This window comes from Lissotriton helveticus, chromosome 3_1, assembly GCF_964261635.1.
Source record: "Lissotriton helveticus chromosome 3_1, aLisHel1.1, whole genome shotgun sequence".
Lineage (NCBI taxonomy): Eukaryota > Metazoa > Chordata > Amphibia > Caudata > Salamandridae > Lissotriton > Lissotriton helveticus.
The window spans coordinates 1,546,927,240-1,546,954,077 of record NC_136061.1 but is presented as its reverse complement, the minus strand read 5'-3'; the positions used below and the strand labels follow the sequence as shown (position 1 = coordinate 1,546,954,077).

Genomic DNA, 26,838 nt, shown 5'->3' with positions numbered 1-26,838 from the left:
CAGATAGGCCGCTGGTCAAAGGTTTCTGCCATCAGAAACATGGTGCTTCACCAACTCTATATAGAACAGAGGACCTGCCAGGTTGGCGGACAGGGCATTCGCCAGTTCTTGGCAGCTGCCCCACCCATGCCAAACTGTAAATGAACTCCAAAGTCTTTATAAGATGAAGCAGATCCTACATTCTCCTCAACACACATAGCTCGCTCCCTCCCTCCACTTCTATCTAATGATTCTAATCACTCACCAGAAGGGGAAGACCCACATATACTGTAACATCAAACTGCATCCACCAGAGACACAGGGATAAACAATAGGGGGTGCAACATTTCCATACTAATGTCTGTACCAAAACTAACAAAAGTAGGCGGCACACAGAGTCATGCCAATTGAGGCTGGCTGCACCCCAAAATGTGAAGTGTACTTGTAGTGCTCTAACTTGGAAGCAGGACAGGGCACTGGGGGTACCCTTGAAGGGACAATAACCCAACTGTAGGGTGCAACTGCTCTTCTTAAATCTAACAAAATGAACGGTGGGGGGGCTGAAAAGCTGTGCAGCTAAAAGAAGCAGTGATAATGGCATCCCACTGCCCCCGAAGAGGCAACTCGACATTTTTATGAGCGTTTAAATGACGATAGATATCGGTAATGATGCTCTTTAAAAATGAGTATTGTTTCATATCACTTAGGTGTAAAAATGTAATTAGGGGCTGGTGGGGATAGCCGGGTGTAGTGCGCAGCGACGGGGTAATAATCACGCGAAAACTCAGTTGGAAAACATGGACTCTTAAAGGGCCCGCGAGGAGCACTCACTGCGCCAGCCTAACGAGCGCCGTAATTAAGGATGAAAGATGGCCGCGCCATTGCACTGTTCAATGGCGGCTCGCGTAGACAGAGCGTCTCCTGATGACGCGGAAGGGCGCCCCAGTGAGAGGCGCAGTTTGGTTTTTGTCCTTTGTGGCATGTGCTCCTCAAATGTAAAGGGTTGGAGGCAAAATGAAGGAAGGTGAGAGATTTACACAGCTCATCCCTTCTCCCAAATCAGAGACATACTTTGGGAACGAGGACGGTGCTCCTTTCTCTGCTAACAGAAGCCAGTGACCAGGTGCGTCCAAAGGGAGTAGCATCAGGGGTGCTGGAAGTAGGGGGGCAGGAGTTGCTCCAGCAGGAGAATAAGCAAGAAAGAGACCTTTACATTTAGTTTAAATCTTCTTGCAAACAGAGTCAAATGTCAGGCAACGTCTTCCGACAAATTGCTGCTTATTACTTTACATTGAGATTGGGGTTCCTTTCTCTAGCTGCATGGTGAGGGAAATTTGCATTGTAAACCAAGTCACAGTCTTGCTGCGTAGAGGGAGCATGAAAAGAAAGGATGTAGGATGTGAAATGTGTCATAATGCACACCAGTTAAATAGTTGTAAATAAACTATACAGATGCTTTAAAATAGATCAGCAGCAAGGAAAGTATGAAGTGTTAGGGATGTTGGTTTTTATAATTCTTGAATGTGATGAAACATTAATGGCAGCGACCCTACTCTGAGAAGTGTCCCAGTACCAATGAATGGGTAGCAATGGGATTATTCTCCAGGCCTCACACTTTTGTCAAGGCCCTATGCTTATGCTGCAATGGTTATTTATGGATTATGAAGAAAGCCTTCACTTTTACTAATTGTGAGACAGCTAACAAAGCTATATCACTAGAAGGTGTCCTATTCTCTTTCCCTGGAGGATATCTATCTATCTATCTATCTATCTATCTATCTATCTATCTATCTATCTATCTATTTAAGTTAAATGGGTGGAAGTAGGAAAGGGGTATGCAGGGGGTAGGATGGAAAGGACATGAAATGGAGGTGATAAAAGGAAGGGGTGCCGGTACAGCAAGGGTACAATTGTGGCAAGAAGAAGGGTGAGGTGAATAGGTGAGAAAGGTGCAGGAAAAGGACATGGGGCATGGCGCCTTTCTACTTCCCTATGTAAGAGTCCCTATATATTTCAGAGCAGATCTCTCATTTGAAAATGCCTTAAAAATTATCGAATATTACAAACGTTTTTTCCTTGGAAGGAATTTGCCTGATTTAAGGAAAACGTTACTGAATTAAAGATGAATGACAGGTTTCGTATTTCCAAGATTTTATCTTGTTCTTAGAAACTTTTCTAATTTTAAGAAGTCATTTTACAATTAAGCATGGCTGATAGAGTCTCTCTTTTCAAGACGTGTATAAGCAACCTTGGGGAGAGGAGTAATTAAAACCTCATTACCGGTGATTGTTTTTTGGTACTCACAATGCAAACACTCACTTCACTCCAGTCAGGAACTCAACTCTGCTTGCAGTCCACTTAACAACTCCCAGCTGTAATTTGTTCTCCTTTAGTGTGGTACTCATTAGCCACCAGCACATTACTCACCGTCCTCTAACGTGGTGGCATTGATCTCGCTGGACGAGGGCCCGGTGCCCGCTCGGTTGAAGGCCTGCACCACTACTCCGTACTGGGCAAACTTTTTGAGGTTGTCGAGGGTATAGATCTCGCTGTCGCCTGTGGCCTTCATCTCCACTATGCTGTACTGGCCGTTGCTGCCCGGTCCGTTCTCCCGGTATCCAATCTGGTATCCCCGGATCACACCATTCTGCAGTTCCTTCTTTGGCGCCTGAGGGAAGAATAGATATCATTATGGGTGGACAGAAGAGAGCCTGGATTGAAACCAAGAAGGGGGGGGGGGCTGCACACTACTGAACGCATTCTCATGACAGATGGTTCCACCAGCAAGTAAGACCACTCGGTACCTACTGTATCTTCACAGTTCCTGATGGAAGATAGCAGGTGAGTAGCAGCATCACAGTGACAACCAGTCACACACTGAAGGACTGGAACAACACTGGAGTTTTGTTTCAGAATCCTGTGATCTTTCAGCGAGCTTACATGCAGTCGTGGCACTCAGTGGCCAGTCAATGAAAGAAACAGACCCAGCAGTGACACCTAACCTCACAGTAAGTAACTCACTGAAGCCCTGAAGGAAGCAAATAGACACAGATGTAGCAGTGCCACTCAGATGCAGAGCATTGGTTTAGGTCCTGGAAAGAGACAGATGAACATGAACAGTCCCATTCATTTGCTGATGTATTGGAGGAAGCAGATGCAACAAATCATCAAAGTAGATTCCTGATGAATGCCTTAAGAGAGCAGGCAGAAACAGATACAATGGTGTGGAGTAGTGTGGCTCACTGGTGTGGAGTAGTGTGGCTCACTGGTTAGAGGCGGCAGGCCCGAGAGCAGAAGTCGGCCGGGACCAGGTTTCAATTCCCGACGCGGCAGGGTCGTGGACCTTGGTCAGCGGACTCGATAATTCTCGCTTCGGTGCTTACTCCAATAAGGGGTTCCACTCGGCAACTCTGGGCATTAGCTTGCCTAATCTCCACAACGGCCCCACCAATTCCGGGGATGCCTGGCTCCACCTTGGGGACTCCCAGCAAGGGACCATCCCACAGGGAAAGCCAGGACGGGTTCCCCAGAGTTATACAGCGCCAGGAAACCTATGGACGGGTAGCAGTGCGCTTTACAAGCTCAAAAACATTTACATTTACATTTGCATACAATAGTGCCACTCAGCTGTGGAGTACAGCGTTCGATCTTGGAGGGTGCAGGCAGTCACCTGCGCATCGGTGCCTTCCAGTGGCCATAGCATACAACCAGTGGACAGCCGGATGAAGGATAGGAAAGATGCAACAGTGGCAGTCAGCTGCACAGTAGGTCATTCACTGAAGTCCTCACAAGTGTACAGATAAAACAGTGCCACTGGCACCCCAGCACTTGCAGCACAGCAATCTATTTCACAGTGGTGCAGCTGGCGTTCCATTTCACATAACATAACATGTACTTGTAAAGCACACATTCACCCAGAAGAGAACCTTGGTGCTGAATAACAGATGTTCACTGTTACCCAACTCAATGGTACCAAATGTATCGACCTTGGCAGGATGAAAAACTCAGTGGACCTGCCCAGATGTTAGTCTGTTACCATGAGGTCAAACAGAGACCCTGCAGTGGATGCATTAGTTCACTGAGCCACCAGAGCCAGCTTTAAAATCACACCAACTTCTAGGCCGGGAGTGGACTCAGGAAAAGAAGCACCAGCACATCGTTTTTTTTCCTTAGAGCGTCTTACAACCCCTTCATCTTCTGTTGCTTGCATTGTGCTGGTAAATTAAGGCTTTTGAGCAGACTGTTTACTTTTCCAAGGAGTATTATTTCGGTCTTATTAGCTGTGAGATGCTCCCATCTGCATTTGAAAGGTTATCTCTGCTCTCTCACCTACTGAGCTGTTTAGACATTGACTGCACACAAGAAAAAAAAAGGCAGAAGGCCAGGAACTGAATTTTGTTTAGCATTTCACAAACCTGCCAAGTGGCACTATGACAAATAATACCATAACCATTCCTGCCTTTTCAGAAAACAGCATTGTTGCATTGTGGTGCTTTTATAATTGCTTGTAATACTGTCATCATTGACTCCGACCCTAGTATGCAAACTGCTGTTAGCTAAAATGCCAGAACTGACAAATGTTTTATACATGAAATAGAGCCACTTGTCAGCAGTTTTCAAATTTTGAAAAGTATTTTGGTCCATGAAGAAAAAAAACAAAAAAAACACTTCACGTGTAAAACCATAATTAATCCGTACTCACATTTTTTGTGAGGGTTCAGTCTTTCTTTCGCATCATCCATTAAAACAAGCGCTGTCAATGCAAGTCGATATGTATTTTGGGTAGTACACTGAGATTCACAATACAACAAAAGTGATAACATGGACAACAGCAGTGCTATCGTCCCTAATACAAAGAATAAGTAAAGGATAGGTGGCAGTAGTGGGAGAAGCAAGACACAATTCACTCATACATCCAGGACTGGTACAACAATGGCAGCTTAAACATTAACGAGGCAATGAGAGGAGTGAACGGGCTGTTGCAGGCTTCTGTAAACAGACATACTTGCAAGAAGAAAACTCCTCGATTAAAGATCCAAACCTCTGAACCTTACACTCATGTACTCAAATAATATGATGAACCCTCACCTACCTAGCGTGGTACGCTTCCACGTCTAGCACGGGGAAGCATCTGACAGTGCTGCCGTTAACTGGTTGTATAGTCTCCTCGAAACGGTATGCTCAATTTTGTTGACGCCCTATTCCTTAAGTCAAACTTTATCCATTGTTAAAATGTCAGACCTATTTTAAAGGGATGTGTGAGTGAGTCATTAACAGCTTTTACCAGTGACTGCCTAACACGAGTAATAATGGGAGGATGCAGCAATGGACCCTTCTTCTCTTTTCTGTCAACATTCTTCAGTGCTAGAATATAGCCCCTACTGGGTCAAGGCACCTTTCTAAAGTCTACAGGTAGCTCACATCAAATATTGTGAAATGTTCCTTGGTTTATAGGGCATGCTTGGCAACTACATTCAAGGTATCTTTTGTTTCATAAGATGGAGCAATAGCAGTGGAAACTACCTTTCTTTACAGAACAGGTACGTATACCTTGGGCAGAAATAGTACAAGCTTTCCCTTTCGGAAGACAGTAACAGCACAAGCTTTCCCTATCAAAAGACATATACAAATCAAGCATTAGCAGTGCAATATTTGCTTCCTTACAAAACAGGTACAGTAAAGCAAATCCTATTTACCATACTTCACTATAACGCCACTTTAACCTTTGTTTTTACAGTGATTTCCAAGACTTGTTTTAACATAAAGTACGATCCTATTACTGTACCTAACTATGATGTCACTATGACCTTTGTTTTTGTCTATGAATCTCCAGATTTTTCTTATCAAATTCACTCAGCTCCCTCACTGAGCATAGTTTGAGAGAACACAGTGGGAAGTTGAGATGGATGAACTTTTTTTTGCAAAGTTTCATGAAGATTTGTCAAACGGCGCCATAGTCATTACCAAAACAAAAATGGAAACTCTGACTGAACTATAACTATACACTCAATCCTGTCCATCAGAGTACCACTTTCAATACTTTTCTAGGTGTTTAAACTCACAGCATGACCAACTCCCACTGCAGACTATACCGAATATTCTGCGTTTCATTTGAAACATAATAAGTGCCAGGGCCCTGGCCACTGCAGCTTGCACCTCCCATTGCCCCCAAGCACGGTCAATAACATTACCAACATAACTACCAACCATCATACTCCTGCAAGCGTGAGAATTCAGACTATTACAGGGCCCCAAAGTTAAGAGAATGGCTAGGGTGACTGGTATCAGGTATGGTTTATGTATATTGAATTAATAAACAACTGCTGTTGTGCTCATCTCTAAATTAGACAAACAGCGCCATGTGGTAGACTGTCTTAAGAGCTGGTGCTGAGCACCGGACACAACCCACCAGAATTAAGCACTGTGACAATGTATCATATTGATATATATAGCGTGTACTGAGGAAACTAGAGGTCCTGAAGTATTGGAGTAATGTATATGTCAGTACTGGTCAGGAAAATTTGCCAAGTCTGTTACCATAAGACAATTTCATCTCCATTTTATATGCTGAGAAAAGGAAGCGAGTTTCAAGTTTTGAAAACGATTCGAGACAAAGTGTGCACCCAAGCCTGGTCATGCTGAGGGGACTGTGTTCCGCATGAGCTCCACAGTAGGTCCATACACCAGAGGTCTCATTTCCTCTAATGCAGAGATACTGTGGATAGGCGTGAGCGGAGTTTGCAAAGTTCTGCTACACGGAACTGCACAGAGTCTGCAAAGTGGCCAAAAAACTCCACTGCACTTTGTGGAGTTCGTTACATCACGCCGTTCGTACAGGACTTTTTGCGCTGAGTGTGCTGCTGCTTTCTGCCGTTCAAGTACATGTTATACTCGAGTTGCAGCTTCCTCTGTGCGAATGGAAGGTTTCTCAACGTGAGTGGTAGCGGCCATCCGCGACTGCCCATGTTGAGTAATCGCGCCGGGAGGTGGTCTGGAGCAGGCCCGGACTGGCCATAGCGGGCACCGGGCAATCCCCCGGTGCGCCGCAAGGGTGGGTGCCGATTTTGAGCCCCTGAAGGCCGATTTTGTTACAGGGCCGTTTTTGCAGCATAGCTGCAAAATCGGCCCTGCAACAAAATCGGCCGAAAACCGGCCCTAGCAAAGCGTTCGGCGGCACCTCCAACCCCCCGAGTGGGGAGGCGGGGCCGGCCGAGCACTTTGCCAGGGCCGGTTTTGGTTCCCAGTCCGGCCCTGGTCTGGAGTGAGATAATCCTCGCCAATTTAACATTGGTGAGTGCGAGTGAGGACAAAACTCCGCTCTACGGAGTAGAGTTTTTCGAAAATCCGCGTACTACATGGATGATAAAAACTCTGCAAACTCTGCGAGCGGAGCGGAATTTTAAGCCCAGGCCTACCTGTGGATGCCAACACAGTTCTTAACTGTAAATCAGGAACGTAACGCTTGCACCTGTAGAATGTGCAACGCAGGGCCGCCCCCACGCTTGAGGGGGTTTAATAATCGTTCCAAGAACCATCAACACCTGTAAGATATGTGAGTGACTTGGCACATTTGGGCAGGATAGCCCCCATCATTTTTCGTTTCATCACTGATATAAATAACGTATCCTGCTCAGGAATCCACCCCAATGCCAGGTCTGGGTTCTGCCCATGTGCAGAGAGACGCTCTCACAATATCTTCTGAAACGTTTCCTATAAATAAAACTGAAGCCAGAGACGCGTAAAGATGAATTTGGCGAGCGGGACAAGTGCGCGATATTTCTCCGCGGACACCGCGCCACGGAGGCTGACGGGACAACCCCCAAGTGCCCGTCTAAATCCAGCCGGCACACGTCGAGGGCGCGCGCGGATCAATAAGACTGATTGCAAATGTATCTCGTAAAGTCAGAGTGATGCATGGCGCCAGAGGGCTCTGAAGTGGCGGAGCCCTCGCCGGAGCAGGACTCCTCATTAATCCGGCCTTCGGCGGCGATGAACAGCCCCGGACCCACAACACATCGGCGTGTTGTTCCCTCTCGGAGATCTGCCTTTATAAGGCTTTTATCTTTCATTACACAGGTGCGGGGGGAAACAGAAGGGCGACTCTAATTGGTATAGATTTTTACTTGACCGAGATTGGAGCCAAGTGCTTCGATTTCCGACCAGATAAAGTGTTCGCGGTAACGGCGCACTATATATTCAGCATTTTTTCACAATTCTCCAGCAATCTGCAACACAGTAACCAGCCTGGAGTTTAGGCGGGAATATTAGATATCAATTACCGCTCCCCGCCGAAGGAGATGCCCCCCCGAGTTTCTTGTCCTTTCATCTTACAGATGTCAATGACCTTTGTCTGAATAAGGGGGCCCCCGAAGAGTTCGAACCGTGGGACCTGGAGGTTGGGTGTCCCCCCCGCACGCGCTGTGGGGATGCCCCAATTCTAAGCCCAAGCCGCAGGCAAAGGCTGCGTGAAGAGAGTGTGGGGTAACTAGAAGCTTTTATTGGCAGCTGCAGTCTGGCGACTCTCCGTGACAAACTACGGTGCCCAACGGTGGCCTTCCGCGATCTCTGTCGTGCACTCGGCCACATGACGCTTCTAGAGCAGACATAAATCGGAATTTATTGCCAACAAATGAAACATTCCGCGTGGCTGTCTAGTTTTGGTAAATTGCACGGTTAGATCCTACAAAAACAGGCCTTACCTCGCCTCCTAGTTTTGCCATTCCATTCTAGGAGCCCCATGTTTCATCCCGGAGGCCTGGGGTGTCCAAACTCGGTCTAGAAGGGTCCGCTCCATACCAGATTTTAAAAATAACAACCTTGCTAGTGAGTTTGATTTGTAATAACTGGATGTGAATGCTGCACTTACCTTCCACGTCACCTGGATACTCTGAGATGTCACTGGCACCAAGGTTACATCCATGGGGGGCCCATCAGGAGCTGTAGGGTAGAAGAAGAAATGCGTATTCGCTGGTGTTCTTACAGGTAACAAAAAGCAAGGACAAGAGATGAAGTTGGCACGGACTATAGAAAAACAGTGACATGGCCAACACACTTCAATTGAGTGTCTCTTGGCTCAGGTCTTGGGCATGCCAACATCCCCCCACACATTAGAATGGCACCATTGCTTTCCCACCGAGGGTCAGTCCACTAAGCACTGAACACTTTTCTAATGCTTCAGCTGATGAGCAGGAATTATAGGTCAGCGAGGTCCTGGGTGTGTCTGTAAGGACGTGAGAGCACCTGTGAGGATGTGATCCAATCTGAAGGTGTGAGTGTATGCTAGTATGAGTACTGATGAGGCTGTGAAAGAATCTGGGAGTGTCAACGTATTAATGGCAATACAAGTATCAGTCCGGGTGCATTTACGAGGATGTGAGAGTATTAAGGTGAGTATAGGCAGTGTCATTAACAACTTGTATGGCCCCCGCCAAAATATATTTTGGGCTCCCCTGTAAGGAATGGATTTAAATACCCATTTCCTGTGAATTCAAGCCTGCATGATGCTAAACAAACTTTCAGAAATGGGAGTCGCTCAAAAATAGTTGAAATATGCCTTTCCAGGAGCAGCCGAAATCATGAAAATGACATTGGCAAAGAGATACAGAGGCTGAAGTAGGCTGTGGGGAGAAAAGTGGACATACAACAATAGACAGGAGTGAGAGAAAGTGTACTTTCCCAGGGGCCCTTGGAAGGTGGGGGCCCTGGGCAATTGCTCACTTTGCCCATGCCTTAAAACGTTTGAGTATTGGTAAGGACGTGCATGTGCCTTCGAGCGTACCTGTAAGAGTGTGGGAGTATCAATGATAGTATGAGTATCAGACAGCATAGGAGTGTCAGTGAGAGTGTAACAGTGTCAGTGATAGTGTGTCTGTCCGAGAGTGCACGAGTACAACTGAGGGTGGGAGAGTGTCAATGGTTGTACACGTATCGGTGAGGTACTATCCATAAGGGCGTACAAGTAACAGTACGAGTATCTGGTAGTAACAATGCGGGTTTCAATACCCCTGACAGTTTGGAAGTATCTGAGAGTGTGAGCACATGAGTATGAGGGTATATGCACGAGTATGAGAGTATTTGTAAATATAGGATTATCACTGATATTTTGAGCACCTCCAAAAGTGTGAGACTATCATTACTCATAAGAGCATTGATGAGGAGGTGGCAGTATCTGTGAGGAACCGAGAGTACCTGTGAGGACGTGAGAGTACAACTGATGGTAGGAGTATCCGACAGGGTGTGGATATGGCTGGCATATCTGTGATGGTGTGAGTAAAACAGTGATTGTGTGAGTATCAGAGTAGAAAGCTGAATTTCGGTATTGGTGAGGATTCAAATAAATTAAATTACATTTGTAGATTTATATGCCTCAGCATATCACCCGTGAGGGTATCCATGTGCTGCCCAGGGGCACGGAGAGATTAAGTGATTTGCCCAGAATCACAGGCTGTTGAGCCTACGCCGAGACTCAAACCCTGAACCCCAGCGCCCGAGATGGCAGCTCAGTCCGCTAGGCCACATACTCTCCCAAATACAAACGTAACTGATGGTGGGAGTATCTAAGAATGTGATAGTATTAGCATCAGTCATAGTTTTGAGTATTCTTAAGGGTGTGAGAATATTATTGATAATATGAGTATTGGTGAGGGTTCAAGAGTACCTGTATTCATGAGAGTATCACTCGCAGCGGTGAGGGTTTGAAAGTATCCGTGAGTGTGTGAGAATCAATAAGGATGTAAGAGTTTGAAGGCGAGAGCATCGGTGACGGTGCGAGTAACCATTAGCATTTGAGTATCTAACTAAGATTTGTGGGAGTGTGTGCCTATTAGCGATATAATGAGTTTTGGAGAGAGCATCTGTGAAGTTTTGAGAGTACTGGTGTTAGAGTGAATATCTGCAAGGGAGTGGCTGTATCTGTGATAATATAGGTATCTCCCAAGGCGTGACAGTGTCAGTCAGGTTGTGAAAGCGTCAGTGATAGCATGGGTATCAGAGCGTGCGGTGAGGTCGTACAAATATTAGTGAGTATTTCTGGACGTGTGTGCGTCAGTGATAGTATGTGTGAGGGTATCAGTGACAGAACAAGTATCAGAGAAGCAATGGGTTCCATTATCGGAGAGGTTGTGAGTGTCTGTGACACTGCATCTGTGATAGTGTGGCATAGCTGTGAGGCTAGAAGGATACGTGTATCAGTGTGCAGTATCTTTAAGGGCGTGAGACTCACTTTATAGTATCAATATTTAGTAAGTTGTCAAAAATACCCCCCTTTGTGCTCTAGTCCCCTTTACGGTACTCTGTCATGTGTCCAAGACCCTCTCCTCTGTTCCACGAGTGGGCCGCTGGCTGCCATCTCTCGCCCGGAACCACAGACCATACTCCAGCACCAGAGGCTCCAGACCACCCTCAGCCTCGGTGGCCACAGGCCGCACCAGCTACAAGATCTTAACTCCAGCCAAAAGCTACACTCCAGGCCCAGGAGCCACACCGGCCCAGGCCCAGGGGCCGCACTCTAGTCAAAGGCCACACCCCAGACCCAAGAGCCACAGGCTAAACCCCAGTTTCAGGTGTCACACTCCAGCGGAAGGCGACACTCCAGTTCAAGGAATCTCAGGCTATACTTCAGCCACAGGAACAAGACGACACATTACAGCTCCAGTAAGTCACAGCCAGAACCACCTTGAAGGGTCACATGATATGCTACACCTCCAGGGCAACAGGCTATGGTGCAAGAGAAATGCACCACATGCTGGACATAAGTGTTCTAGTTCAACATAGCACTAATTCTCAATCTCCCCATCTTGGGTCTCCACCATCCCCAGAACCAAATGTCTACATGTACTCAGTCCCTGCTTACCTCAGACAGAGCCACTCCTGTTAATTTGTGGCACGGGGCCTACAGCCAGTGCCACAGCAGACTGGGCACAAGAAAACCAGGGTTTCCAGGAGAATAATGTGCCAGGGTTGTGTAAGTAATAGGCCCGATGTGTGTCTCTGTAGGGTGAGTGGACTGTGGCAGGGTGAGCAAACCTCACTTAAACTGGCCCATGGTTACTAAGGCACCCACAGACGGAAGGCGTGGGTGCAGCTTTTCGAGTATCTCACCTGCTTCCTCGGTACTGATGGTCACCTCCTTACTGGGCCCACTCTGCCCGATCTTGTTGAAGGAGTACATGCGGATGCTGTACACGAGGGCCGGGTGCAGGTCCACGATATTCGCCTGGTTGATGGTTGGGGAGACATTACGGGTGGCCTGTTTGAAATCCCAGGAGTCTAGAAAGAAAGATTGCATGAGGTTGAGAACCAGGGCAGGTGCCAGGAAAAATATTCACAGTAGTCAAGATGGCAGAGACACAGCAAATGCACCTGTCTTAAGAGTGGACGGGGGAATTAAGTGGGGGTTCAGCGATGGGGGCTCCATATAAAGTTTATGGTCATCTATCATTGGGGTGTACAACAGTGGGCCCATGGTCAAGTCTGAGGAATAATGATGTCACCAGGGAAGTAAAAAAGGGTAATCTTTCAGTTTTTCTGATTCATATTGGCTGCTGTGTATTGCATTCCACATCTTTATACTACAGGTTGAAGCTCACCACTATTACCCAATTTATTTTCTTGTACATGATATCAGGCTGTAACACATAGGCACCAATAATCTGACTTCTAGTATTCAATATTGAGGTCCAGTGTCCCCTCACCCAACTTCTTCTCAGATTGTGAGAGGTAAAAGACATTGAGTTCATGGGACACACTTACATATTTTTTTCTTCTGTTGATGCTGCAGTTGTAGGTGCCCTAACCTAGCGCTTCCTTGTACTCGATTTTGGAATTGTAGGTGTATAACCTTACTAAACTAGATGTTCTTTTGCTTGATATCGAGTTCATGGATACTACTTAATGCACAGTTCTTGTACTTGTCACTGGAATGGTGGATGGTATTGTCTAGTTTGTACTTGAATGCTATGTTGTGATCACTGGTACAGTTACTTGGCATGTTCATGTATTTGCCATCAAGTGAATTGACACAATTACCTGGTTCTTGTAACCAACCTTAAGAGTGCAAGTATCACATCTTGATTTCATTTTGTACTCTGCATTAGGATTAAGAGGCATTAAATTACATGCTATTGTACTTAACATTGACTTCGTGGGCACTATTTCCTAACATGTTTTCATAATTGGCATGGTAATTGCCATAAATCTTACATCATTTGTAAGTGTACTCTATGTCGAGATCTCATGTGCCATTAACTAACGTTCTTGTTTTTGATGCATTACAAAGGCACTACCATCCAAGTTTTACTCAACATTGAGATCTCAAGTGCCATGTCTAACTTGTTCTTGTCCTCGGCACTGAGATCTAGAGTGCCATTGTCTAACTTGTTCTTGTACTCGACACTGAGATCTTGAGTGTCATCGTCTAACTTGTTCTTGTACTCGACACTGAGATCTCGAGTGCCACGTCTAACTTGTTCTTGTCCTCGACACTGAGCTCTTGAGTGCCACGTCTAACTTGTTCTTTTACTCGACATTGAGATCTCGAGTATCATCATCTAACTTGTTCTTGTACTCGACACTGAGATCTCGAGTGCCAAGTCTAATTTGTTCTTGTCCTCGACACTGAGATCTAGAGTGCCATTGTCTAACTTGTTCTTGTGCTCGACATTGAGATCTCGAGTGCCATGTCTAACTTGTTCTTGTCCTCGACACTGAAATCTCGAGTGCCACGTCTAAATTGTTCTTTTACTCGACATTGAGATCTGGAGTGCCATCATCTAACTTGTTCTTGTCCTCGACATTGAGATCTCCAGTGCCATCATCTAACTGGTTCTTGTACTCGACATTGAGATCTTGAATGCCATGGCTAACTTGTTATTTTACTCGACATTGAGATCTCTAGTGCCACGTCTAACTTGTTCTTGTCCTCGACATTGAGATCTCCAGTGCCATCATCTAACTGGTTCTTGTACTCGACATTGAGATCTCAAGTGCCATGGCTAACTTGTTATTTTACTCGACATTGAGATCTCTAGTGCCATGGCTAACTTGTTATTTTACTCGACATTGAGATCTCGAGTGCCACGTCTAACTTGTTCTTGTACTCGACATTGAGATCTAGAGTGCCACGTCTAACATGTTCTCAAATTCAATGTTGATATTTCGGGCAACATTAACGGAGATGTTTTTCACTTCACATTGAGTTCAAGGGCACTACATCCTAAAATTGACATTGTGAGGTATATTGCTTAGTTTGTACATGCTCTCAATTTTTTTTATCATTATTACCATAACCTAACTGGTCCTTGTTGGTAAGTTAAGTTAAAGTATGTTGTTCTCATTAGTCAACTTGTTCTTTTGGCAAAGGTCAAAATTACAGACTGCATTAGTTGACTTGTACTCTAAAGCGAAATTCGTAGCCCATCATGTGACTTATGACTATACTCAGCATTAAAGTGACGGGCACTCCTATTCAACATGGAATCCTGCAAAGCAGCCTAAGGCATCAGGCACTTTCTCAATCTCAACAGTAAATTGGTAGGCACCATTACCGGACTTGTTCTTGTACTCAATGTCAAAGCCGGTGATTATGCTGTTGCCGTCGAACCGCTGGGTCCAGCGAAGGTTCATGCTTCGTGCTTTCACCTCACGGATCTCTAGTTCTGGGGGGTCAGGGGGTTCTGTAACAGAAAAGTGGGGAAGAGAGGAATGTTATGATCCACAACCTTTGTCTTGCAACACTATTCACTTCAGGAGAGGAAGATTCTGGGGTTCCATTCATACCACGCGGCCATTAAGCATGCGTGGCCTTGAGGACAATATATGCGGACCTGTCCTTTTATCCCAGACACATTTCTCTTTGTACCTTGGGATGTGTGCATTACCAGAGAAGTTGACCTTACCTTGAACGGTCAGCTGGATCAATCCACGGTCTTCGCCATATGAGTTGATTGCATGGCATGAGAAAAAAACAGAGTCTCCACGGTCCGCTGGCTTCAACTGGAGACAAGAAAAATTACATTTTAGTTCCAAGAAGGCAATGTCTAATGGCTTGTTTATAATGCACTTACTCTTATTCCCCCACCATTTTATTAACAATGCTTATCTCACAATACATTTATTTGAATCTCATTGCTACAGTTTTTAGTTACCATTGGGTTATTCCACGTTATATGTTGCATTTGGCTATTCCAAACCTTGTGATGGGAAGCTCCTCACCTTTAGCGTAGAGATGACCTCATCACTGTTGTCTTTGGTGAAGATGGCATATCTCATGTTGCGGTCAGGGTCAATGACTGTGTCTCCCTTTTCCCAGCGAATGATAATAGGGCGCTCTCCCCGGGCGGTACAGTTCAGCTCCTTCGTCTGGCCTTTGATGGCAATAGTGGTATTGGGATGCGAGGTGATCATAGCTGGAACTGAAGGGCAAAAAAAAAAAAGTGAAGTAATGCAAACAGTGCTCGACAACCATGGCACAAAAAAATCACTGGCTCAACTCACATCATGTTTACTAGCATTCAAAGATACCAGCTCATCCAAGCCATAAATGGCACAGTAATGGAAGAGGAAGTTGTCCAACACATGCTGTGTTCATTAACAAGTTGATCCAAGTCAGACAACCAACTAGCCATGGTGATGCAAGTTCCTCCTGCCCAGACAGAGCATTCCCGTTAGGGTTATATTAGTACCCCCAATTATTTAGTGTTTAGCAACAAGCTCATCCTACATATACAGAGCAGTCCATGTAGAGCTATATACATCTCCCAAATACATAGTATTCACCAGCCTCGGTTGGAACAGGCTCATCCAGACCATAAAGTGGCCAACAGCCCTGGAAGAGTCCAGCTTACCCAACCCACGCAGTGTGTGCAGCCATCAGGAGAGATCAGCATGTACAAACCTGGTGTCTACCAGCCGTGTCACACATCTGTTTGTTCAACTTTTGCAGTCTCAAACCGACAATGCAGAGACATGTTTATCTAGGCAATGATCACCAGCCTTGGCAGAGACCTGATTGTTCAACCCGTGCGCAGTTCGCCAGTGGTGCCAGTACCAACTTGGCCAACCCATGAAATCTTTACAAGACCTGGCACAAAGTTAATCAGTAATGGCGAGGAGCTGGTCCTCAGAAAATACCTAGAGTGTCCACCAGCTCTTTCAAGAAACAGAGGAGCTACCACACCCAATGACGGTTGCCATAGTTCCCAACATGGCACAAAGAAGTAAGAGCTTGGCAAACCTGGCGTGGGAGAGGGTATGGACACATGGTAAACAAGGCTGTGCATCTCTATCCTCTATCCAGGCCCCTCAAAGCAGAAGGGGGATATTTACACAACGCTCAGTATCTGTGTTATTATAGTACCTCAAACCTGGGGGTAGAAGGTGCATGTGAGTGAGCTGTTCTCCTTCAGTGACTTAGAGTCAATGTGCTGCTTAAGTGACTCCTAGAAGATGCATCTCCAACTACTCCACCACCAGGTGATAAGACACCAATATGATTAGCGTCAGCTTCCTTTCTCTCGCCAAGCTTCTCAAGAATGACACAAGGTGCAACTACGGGTAGTTCTGTGTAGTTATCACTGCTGGGGGAGCAGAGAATGCTGCAGATCATGAGTGAGGTGCACTGGCAGATGAGTTAATGGGTTCCCGTACCGGAAGAGTAGGGGGGTTGCCGGTAAGGACTAAGGTGCACTAGCAGAGCGTCATGTGGGTCTTCTGGATAACGATAAAGGGAACTTGAACAGCAGTATGAGGGTTCCAGTGCTGGATTAGCTGAATTGTGCAAATCACAATTAAGGTCCATTGACGGGTTTGTATTTGGAACCAGAGGATTCAAGAATGATTAGCTAAATCTGCTGTCAGTCACTACTGCCCTTGCTGCATTTTGGGTGCCGTAGTTCTACATCACTCTGTAGATGTCATGTGGATGTCAGACCAGGGTCGTGAAAGCCAACCCTGCTCCAGACAGAGTTACCCTTCTAGAGAGTTGCAGACTTGGCTCTGGCAATCAAGTCCTGTCGCAACGCCTCATCTTGCTTCTGTACATGTGTGATGAGGTAGGCGAAGAAGGCCATAAGAACCTTAATGGGAGGACAAGGAACGGGAAGAGCAAAGGGGTGCCTTGTTCGCTGTGGCACTCATGGCCACATGACTTGGGCACTGTGAGGTGTGCACAGGAATACTTTCCAGACATAGATTTGCCAATTTCCACAGTAGAGACGTTGGCAGAATACATAGCCACTGCGTAACACCTCCTTAGCTTTTCCCACATTAGCTTGTCAAGAGAGACCAGAAGCAAGGCAAAGCATAGGGGTGTACAGCATCTATTTTTTAAGACATCCTCATTCCTCATTGCAACTTCTCATCCCTACTTTTCTTCCATTATCCCTACTTCTCATATCTCATCCCTGCTTCTCATCAATCATCCCAATTTCTCATCCACCATCCCTACTTCTCACCCATCATCCCTACTTCTCACCCACCATCCCTACTTCTCATTCCTCATCCCTGCTTCTCATTCATCACCCCTGCTTCTCATCCATCATTTCTACTTCTCAGCCACCACCCCTACTTCTCACCCCTATGTCTCCTCCATCATCCAACTTCTCATCCACCATCCCTACTTCTCAACCATCATTCCTATTTATCACCCATCATCCCTACTTATTATCCCTCCTCCCTGCTTCTCATCCCTACTTCTCATCCATCACCCCTACTTCTCATTCCTCATCCCTCAGTCATAGCAACAAACTTTCAATTTTGCTCAAAACTCATTCGAGCGGATTGGTTGGGAACAGCCTATCAGAGTTAAGAGACACAGCTGCATTATATTGGTCTACAACATGAAAAAAACAGCCTTTTCGTTGCACATGTTGCTTGAGGACAGAGGAGAGGAAATACAACAGGTTTTTGCTTCCAGTGAATCCTAGGCTGTACAGCATTTAATTTTATTTATGTAAATGCTTTTTTGCTTAGACAGGTCTCTGGAAAGCTCTGATGGTTTGGGTTAGACAAGGGGCCTCCCAACTGGGCCATTAATCAACACTTGTAGAGAGGGCTATACAGTTCAACGGGAAACATTTCTCGTTTTAGTTTCAAATGGTACATCTCTGTCCAAGCCTTGCTTTTCCTGGTTTCCCTCATAACTGAAGCCCAGCGCCTGAAATCTGCAAACTGACTAGGCATGATGTATGATGGATGAGAAGTAGGCAAGATGGATGTTAAGTATGTATTATGGATGAGACATAGGGATGATGTATGTGAAGAAGGGATGAGAAGTAAAGATGATGGGTTACTTGGGGATTATGGATGAATAGTAGGGGAAAGAAGTAAGAATGAGGGATAAGAAGTAGGAATGAGAAGCAGGGATGGTGGATGAGAAGTAGGAATGAGGATGTCCTAAAATGGATGCTGTAGGGTTGAGGTTTCCTCAGCCAAGTGTAGCTGAGGCTTTATGGCACCAAGACAGTGTGTCGAGATATGGCGGCATACCAATGGTGCCTTGGGCCCTTGTTAGAGTGCGGAAAGTATGCCCTGTACCCTCATGCCGAGTAGTGAAAGAAACTATATTTGGAGTGGAGTAGGCTCCTCACATCTCTGCACTCTGGTGCCACTTCACCTGCATCAATAGCGATAGCTAGAGCACTGCCAGCGTGGGTGCAAAATAAACCTGGATATTAAGTGTACACTACTCAGCAGTTCTTGGACTCGCCCAACACAGTTTCCGTCCTTTCCTGGAGGGGCGCCATATGTAGCTTCCCCTGGATTTTCTTCAGTGGGATAAATTACCTTCACCATATGAGTTTGGGGAGGGCTCGTTGAGCAGGAGCCCTCATCGGCAATACAGTCTGTTTTCTAGGGAGTAGGCGCTAGAGTGCACCCACCATTTCCAACATATTTGCAGATCTCTCCTCGAAGCCTCCATTGTGCTCGCAGTGGAGGTATAATTTCTCACTATTGCTTGTGGTGGTTTTAATCCAGTAAAGCAGGCGTGGCAACACAGTGCTACCTACCAGTCCCGACTAAAATGTGTACACGTTATATTTATTCATTTATAGGTATTTGAAAAGCACACTGTCGCTCCTTGGGCAAAACCAAGTTCGGTGCCACCTTCCACCTGCCATTGCTGTACGTGAAACGTGGAAGGGGTGAGGAAAAGGTAAGGTGAGGGGAAAGGAGGGCCATGAGAAGAAAAAGACACAAAATGTGGCCATGGGTGCCAGTGTTTAAAACACCTTTCTTTGCAGCCGTGTCACAGGAAGACTGCTACAGGGAGGTACACTGCCCCTCTGAAGGTCAGGTCTATAACACTGAATGACTACTTTGGTTGTGTGTGTGTGGGGTGGGGGGAGTGTTGGTGGGGAGTCACTGCTCCACGCCTCAGCGGCTTATTCAGGCAAGGACGCTCATGATCCAAGCCTGGAACTAGACTTGCTACTTTCTGCATGGTGCTTTTGCGGTGCGCATCTATGTTTTACCTCGAAGTGTTCCCCTTCCCTCTTCTGACTAGCTCTAAACTGTAAAACAAAACAACCAGAAAGCCAATACTGAGACCTCTATTTAACTTCAATTTCCTGCGCGCAAAGAATAGAACTAAGTGCAGGGCAGTGACACAGTTCACAGATTAAATCTCTTTTATTTATGAGAACGTTTTTTTGAAAAAAATTAGTTGGTTCAAAGTTTACCAAAAATACAACACAAATTAGGACACAAACAATACAGAGAACAATATTCATAAAAATGACAATATCTTAAAAAATACCATGATGGAAAGACAGTTAGTGAAAAAAACCTACAATCATACCGAGTTGATCAACACTTACAATCATAACTCACTCTCTCATACACAACATACATACTCAGGCCTATATAAACAATTTAGAAATGTCACAAACTAGTTTTTTCAATGAAAGAAAGGGGAGGACAACATAGACAAAAAGCTCTGGAAACACAAATTAACTTATGTTTTAGAAATTCAAAGAGACAATATTTAAATTTAACAATCTTATGGTGTTGTAGAATGGTCTACGCGTTTCGAAACCCCTATTAAAGTGATGGGGTTCTCATCAGGACCTCATAGCTTGCATGCGAGCCCAAACTGTGAATGGAACACCGGACGTTGGCCGAATACTCCACGAAGAGAGGTGTGCCCGAGTTCTTTGGAAGATGTGTTCGGATTGCGAAATGGGGCTGGTGTCAGTTGCCGTGTTGTAAGAAGTGCCGTGAATAAATCACGAGCCTTGGATTAAGACGGCGTCTGGATCTCCTTACATAGCCGGTGATTCTGAGTATATTTGGAATCCTGCTGTTGCTTAGGCTGGAGGATGCGCCACTGTCCAAGTCATTTCCAGTTCGTTTGTTAGGACTATTTTCTTCTAAATACATTTATGTGACCTTGGATATTCTGTCCTTCGAGAGGGGTATTTCCTTGAGATGTCCTGATGAAGTTCTCCAAGAGAACGAAACGAGTTGGTTGAAAATCGCTGTCTTTATGTGAACCGTTTTATTATCGTCAATAAAGAAATTTTGAAAATTCCCAGAGCTAATTCCTGGACATTGCTTATATTCCTGCGCACACCATTCAAGAACTAGTTTTAAGAAGAAGTAAATGGAGAAAAAGAAAATGAAGACAATCATCCTTCCATTGAAGAAACTTCTATGGAAAATCTAACTCCGAAGGATGTCTGAGCAGAGTGAATTGCCGCTGCAGTAGGGCAATGATATCAACATCTAAAGGAGCAGTCCATAGAGAGTAAAGGAGCAATCAAGCTCCAGGGTAAAGAGATAGCCAAAGGTACAATGTCAGCTGCCCACCTTAAAAGGACTAGGGCATGATCAGGGATAGCAAAGCCAAAGGTCCGGCAAAATAAAATTCAGGTCCATGTCTCATCGATAGCCTCGATTCGGCCCGAGTCCTTTTAAGTTGGGCAGCTGACATTGAACCTTTGGCACTCTACTGAGACATTCTTGCGAGTTAGATATTCCATAGAAGTTTCTTCAATGGAAGGATGACTGTCTTCATTTTCTTCTTCTTAAAACCAGCTTTTCGAAGAATGTTGTGAGTTCCTTTTCAAATTACAATTTTCTATTGAATAAGTCTCGCTTGGATGGCAGTTGCCACCGATTCTAGAAAAAATACAGACAGAGCACTGATGAAGGTTGTGTTACATGTTTTCAAACATCTGTAACTTCCGAAACGCGCGCTGGCGTACTTCTGTTTAATTATATTAATCTTTTTAATTTTCATTATTGTACTATAATTGTCATTTTAAGATATTATAAATTTTAGAATTTATTATGTTTTTGTTGTTGATGTTTTCTTCATGTATAATTTTTTGTAAGTTCCCTTGTATGCGATTGTTCTTTTCCTTAATTGTAATGTAGTAAGTCATTTATGTTTCTGCTTTCATTGTATCTACATGAATTTGTTGTTTGTTAATGTGCGTGGTGCTCACAAATTTTATGTAGATTTAAAATCATGGTTTGATATATGAAAAAACAAAAAAAGAAAATGTTGGATTTAAGATTAATACATTAATAATCCTACTGGTCTGATATATGGTATTTTCATATCATAAACACACTGTTTCTATAGGCATATTTTGGAGAAGCATTTATGTAATTTTGTTAGAGGTAGCAACAGATCAGGTGCTGTGGCCCTAAGGCCATTTTTTTTCTCCTCGCCAGTCTGGGCAAAAGCGGAGCTTTCAGTTATACAAATGTCACATGCAGCTTTAAGATACTTAATTTAGCAAACATTCGTGAAAAAATTAGACTAACTAAATGGTGATCCATGAAAGGGACGATCCAGGAATCTGGCCACTGTCTTTTTTGAAGAGCCCGGCCTAATTGTGATCCCAATCCGACTAATCACAATTTCAAGCTGACATGACTCCAGGCACATTCCCTGGTGCCAGTTTTCTTCAAAATAAGCCACTCACGCTTAGAAGGTGCTCTCCGGTGACGCAAGGCGCTACATCAATGACTCCACAAGTTCACCACAGCCCTGGAAGAATAGCACACCAAAGGTGGTGTGTCACCGCGAAACACACAAAAAATGACAACGCATGAAAATATGCCCGGGTTCTGAGGGTGAGTGGGAATGCAGCAGACACGGGGGAGGGGCTGGTGGGGGGCGCGTTAAGGGAGGGGTCACGCATCATCACTTTTCCAATTTGTAGTAAAGGAGCACTGCGACAGACGCCAGCTGTAATAGACACTGCAGGGTTTTACGAGGAGAGAAGCGAGAGACCCTTTCTTTCAGCCAGGGCTAAGCGCCACTCGGTAACCACTCCTGACGAGACCCCTCGAATCTCGAGACCTTCTTATCCGGGACGTTGCACTGTGAAGGCCTCTCCTCCAACTCTCCCTTCTCCGCCTTCAGTTCACTTTCCTCAAGTTCCCTCTGCTCTACCTTCCTCTTTTCAACCCCGAGGCGTAGCATGGCTGTCAAGGACCCTCATGCAAGCATTGAAGGGCCCCCCTCCCCTTAGGAAGCTAACCATCATTAGGGTGCATTGTGCCCCTTGCACTCCTGGGCGTCGGTGCCACTGCTGCTGCTACAAGCACAGCTAAGCCTCTTTTTTATTAGGTTTTGTAAATTCCTCTGTCTGCTTGTCTTTCTGCTCTCCATTCGTTCCTCGTCCAAGTGTTCCCCTTCGACCCTCCTCCCTGTCCACTTCCACAGTCTCGTCCATCTGCCCCTGCTCTTCATCCTCGGCCTCCCTAGATTTGTCCCTGGGCTTTCACTGCTTCCTTATATATTCACTTCTCTTCTTTTCTCCTTTGCTCTTTCTCCTCTTCTCCATCACCCCTTTTTCTCTCTATCTTGTCTTACCCCCAACTGCCTTTTAAAACCTTTAATCTCCTTACTTTCTCTTTTACATCTACATCTTGACTTTACTTCTCTGCTTCATCCTCTTCCTCCCATTCTCCTTGATTTACTAATTTCTTCCCTGTTTTACGTTCACCTCAGTACACCCCGTTGCTTCTTTCTCTCCGGCATCCTTTCCTATGACGCCCTTTCACTTTTTCGTCTCTATACTAGCTTTCCCATACTCCTTTATCAACCTCCTCGCTCATCTCCTTATATCCTCCTCCCCTTTTCATCTTCCTCCCATTCTATGTCGGTTCGTTTTATTTCAGTCCCTGGCCTCTCCGTTTCTGTCCATGTGTTCTCGCTGCACTCAAATGTCCCCTCTCTCTCACGCTTTCCTTCAGATGTCCTCTCTTCCCATCATGGTGTTTCCATTCTCTGTCTTTCCTGATTCCTGTGGTATTTAGAATGTTCCCGTCTCTGCGCTTCATCAGTATTCCCACTCTTCCTTACCACTTACTTCTTTTTTCCAGTGCTAAATTTGTAAAAAGCATAGGTGCCAGGGCCTTCATCGTGAAACCACTGCAGCTTGAACCACCATTGTCCCTGCCAGCGCTGCCAATGACAGTACCAACACAACTACTAACCATTACACTCCTACAATTGTGACAATTCAGGGTGTTCCAGGCCCCCAAAGGTATAACAATGGCTTGGGCGGCAGGTAATAGTCATTTTTAATGTATATTGAATTAATAAACAACTGTTATGCTAATCTCTAAAAAAGATAAACAGTGCCACCTGTAATAAGTGCCAGTGTTGACAAATAAGTGCTGGTACCAAGCACAGGAAACAACCAGCTCAAAATAAACGCAGCTTTTTTCTTTCATTTAGATCTGTCCTCTCCTCTCTATTGCTCTCTAGCGGCACTCCTTTTTGCTCCTTCTGACCCCTGTGCTTTACCCACTATTGCCTTCCGCCTTTCTCTCTATCCTACTTCCTTTTCGGCAACCAACTGCTTTCCTCCTGGTCTTCTGTTTTCATTCTCCTCCTTTTTTGCTGTCAGTGTGGCCTATCTTCTGATGAGCCTTAGGAACACAAGTGCCTAGCTTGGGCTGCCTCACTCTCCACACCCATAGAGCTAATGCCTTAACTGCTATTGCCACTGTCTCGGGCAAGCCATAGAAACTGTTGTGCTTGTGTGTAACCACTGTATTCTCTGGCTTTCATTACTGAAGAAAAATCACATGGAGAAATACCAGCCCTTAATTTGCACCGGTATTTGCCAGAGCTCGACACTGAACTTATTTTTGTACACCAGCTCATATTTATGAGAGTTCGCCACATGGTGGCACTGTGTTTCAGTTTTTAGCAGACATCATTGGTGGAGCATTTAAGTACTTAATATACTTCAACATATCATAAAACTAGGGCTTCTAGGTCATCACCACAGTTTAAGGTAGAGGGAACAGATGTCCCGGATTTCCGCAGACAGTCCCGGTTTTCAAATGACTGGCCCAGTGTCCCGATGATTTCCTTAATTTTTAAACTTATGTACCAGTTTTTGGGACAGAGGTCAAGTTATCCTAAAAGGAGAATTGAAAGGTATGCTCTCCCTAAGTAAATAGTTTCTTTCAGCCTGTGGCTGCATGCATGCTGCAGCAGATAGGGAGATATAGAGACACAGTGGGGATGGATGGCAGGGGGTACTCAGGGTGGTGGGCATAGTTAATGTTATGTATATGTAGCTTGTAAATGCGTGGCATATATATATATATATATATATATATATATATATATATATATATATATGTATATTTACACACACTTACACAACTGTGTGTGTGTGCATACACATTTACAAGGATACGCAAAATTGGGACAGGCCAGACAAAAATAAGGGAAAGGCTTTAGTCCTACTTTTATGTTTGGCCTGTCCCAGTTTTCTCTCATAAAAATCTGGTACTGTAGTTTAAGGTAATATGTGGGTGGTACACCTGTAGTGGATTCGTGTAAAATACCTCGGGCCCTGGCACGTTTTTTTCTTTATTTACATATTTAGCGCTGCCATTACTGTAGGGCGCGTCCCCCTCAACCCAGTGTGTTCAAGAGGCCAGATTTGGAGATATGAAAATACTCCCAGTCCCTGCATTCCCATTCCCCATCAGCAAAACGGGGAAAGGTGACCCTACTAAACAGATGCTACTAGGTGTTGTGGGGTAAAAAGCACAGGGTCAGTGCGAAATGTGCATACAACTTAAGATCTCAATTTAAGTGAAGGTTCCCGTTTGTGTCCGAACTGGATTACTAGGCCACTTGGCCTGGTAGCCATGGCGCACAGTATCCAGGCCAGTAGGTCAGGCCTGAGAAGTTTCCCAGATCATCCATGACTACCTGTTCCAGTTCAAGTTTTTTTTTTGAATTTTGACACTTGTGGTTTGGTTTACCCGACTATAAAAGCAGGACAAGTCCCATAATGCAACAACAAAAAAAGAAAACCTGGAGTGGACAAGCTAGTCACGCATGGACGTGTAGAAGTGTAGCAAGGATGCCCTGGTGCAAGCAAGGACAATGGCACGTTTGACTATTAGTGCGGCAGAAAAATGCAACAAGTATCAGGTTCGGGTGCCCCTCAAGGCTCCGGGCCCCAGCGCCAATGGTAGCTCTGCATCTTTGGACCTGTGGGTGCCACCCCCGGGAGTGCCTGGAGTCTCCTCCCATTACCCGGATCAGGGATTGGTCTGACACGCCCTGCTATACAACCCCCTCCATCAGCTTGGCCCTTGCTCCCTGTCTCCTCGCGCCCTCTGCTGGCGCCTCCACCGTCCCCGGGCGAGCAGACGTCCTCGGTAAAAGCCTCTCCACGCTGGAAGAGATTACTACAGCTAAACTCTGCTCCCATCCTGCGGCGTCGCAATTATGCCACCAATAGGTCGTTAATCTGGCTTTAGGAAAAAAGAAATGCGCTTTCGTCCGCGGCGCCATTATATATCATGCGAGGGGGAGGCGCGCACCCCAGGGTGCAGTGGAGTTCTGGAGGGGAAGGCCTGAAGATGGTGGGAATACATAATGTCGCCAAAAATGTAATGCATAAACAAGCAGTCGATGTATGCTCGCTAATATATGGTAATGACAGCGGGATAAGCCAATACAGAAGCATAATGGGACGCAAGGGGCTTTAATGAGATCGAGGCCGCGCGCCTCCCGCAGCCTGTAATTCAATTAACAGCAGTGGAACCGCCGAGACCGGCAGAAGGGGGCTTTTGAGGGCAGCTGGGGGCATAAGAGAGGGGCTGGCGTAGGGGCGAGGGGGTTACCCCTCAGTGTTTGCCGACATGCGTTGTGCAGCACTATGCGTTCCAATGCCGAGATCCCAACGCACTCTGCAGCGTCGTAACAAAACATGTCTCTCCCCCCCCCCCGCAAGTTATGCTGATCATCTGGCACAAAGGGGTCCCATCCACGGGGCACCTCTGTGAGCCACACACAGCTCAGCCAATACACCCCAGTCCTGACCAGCAGCGCCCCCACCGCCCGGGACCCACACCCTGTTCTTCCAGCCCACCTCACGCCTGACCTGCAGCACCCCCACCGCCCAGGGACCCGCACCCTGTTCTTCCAGCCCACCTCACGCCTGACCTGCAGCACCCCCGCCACCCCGGGACCCACACCCTGTTCTTCCAGCACAACTCACGCCTGACCTCCAGCACCCCCACCGGCCTGGGACCCACACCCTGTTCTTCCAGCCCACCTTACGCCTGACCTGCAGCACCCCCACCGCCCAGGGACCCGCACCCTCTTCTTCCAGCCCACCTCACGCCTGACCTGCAGCACCCCAGCCGCCCCGTTACCCACACCCTGTTCTTCCAGCCCACCTTACGCCTGACCTGCAGCACCCCCACCGCCCAGGGACCCGCACCCTCTTCTTCCAGCCCACCTCACGCCTGACCTGCAGCACCCCCACCGCCCTGGGACCCACGCCCTGTTCTTCCAGCACACCTCACGTCTGACCTGCAGCACCCCCGCCGCCCCGGGACCCACACCCTGTTCTTCCA

At 46.0% G+C, this 26,838-nt stretch overlaps 1 protein-coding gene across 4 annotated transcripts in view; it reads right to left on the bottom strand.

Moving 5' to 3' along the window:
- The window catches only part of DSCAML1 (DS cell adhesion molecule like 1), a 516,476-nt gene that overhangs the window by 139,008 nt on the left and 350,630 nt on the right, over positions 1-26,838 (bottom strand). For all 4 annotated transcript variants that reach the window (XM_078682268.1, XM_078682269.1, XM_078682271.1 and 1 more), the window contains exons 12-17: positions 15,190-15,389; positions 14,874-14,970; positions 14,523-14,651; positions 12,079-12,246; positions 8,846-8,916; positions 2,407-2,647 (exon numbers count right to left, since the gene is read on the bottom strand). In XM_078682268.1, the coding sequence (XP_078538394.1) occupies positions 2,407-2,647; positions 8,846-8,916; positions 12,079-12,246; positions 14,523-14,651; positions 14,874-14,970; positions 15,190-15,389 (906 nt within the window). The remainder of the gene's footprint in view (positions 1-2,406; positions 2,648-8,845; positions 8,917-12,078; positions 12,247-14,522; positions 14,652-14,873; positions 14,971-15,189; positions 15,390-26,838) is intronic.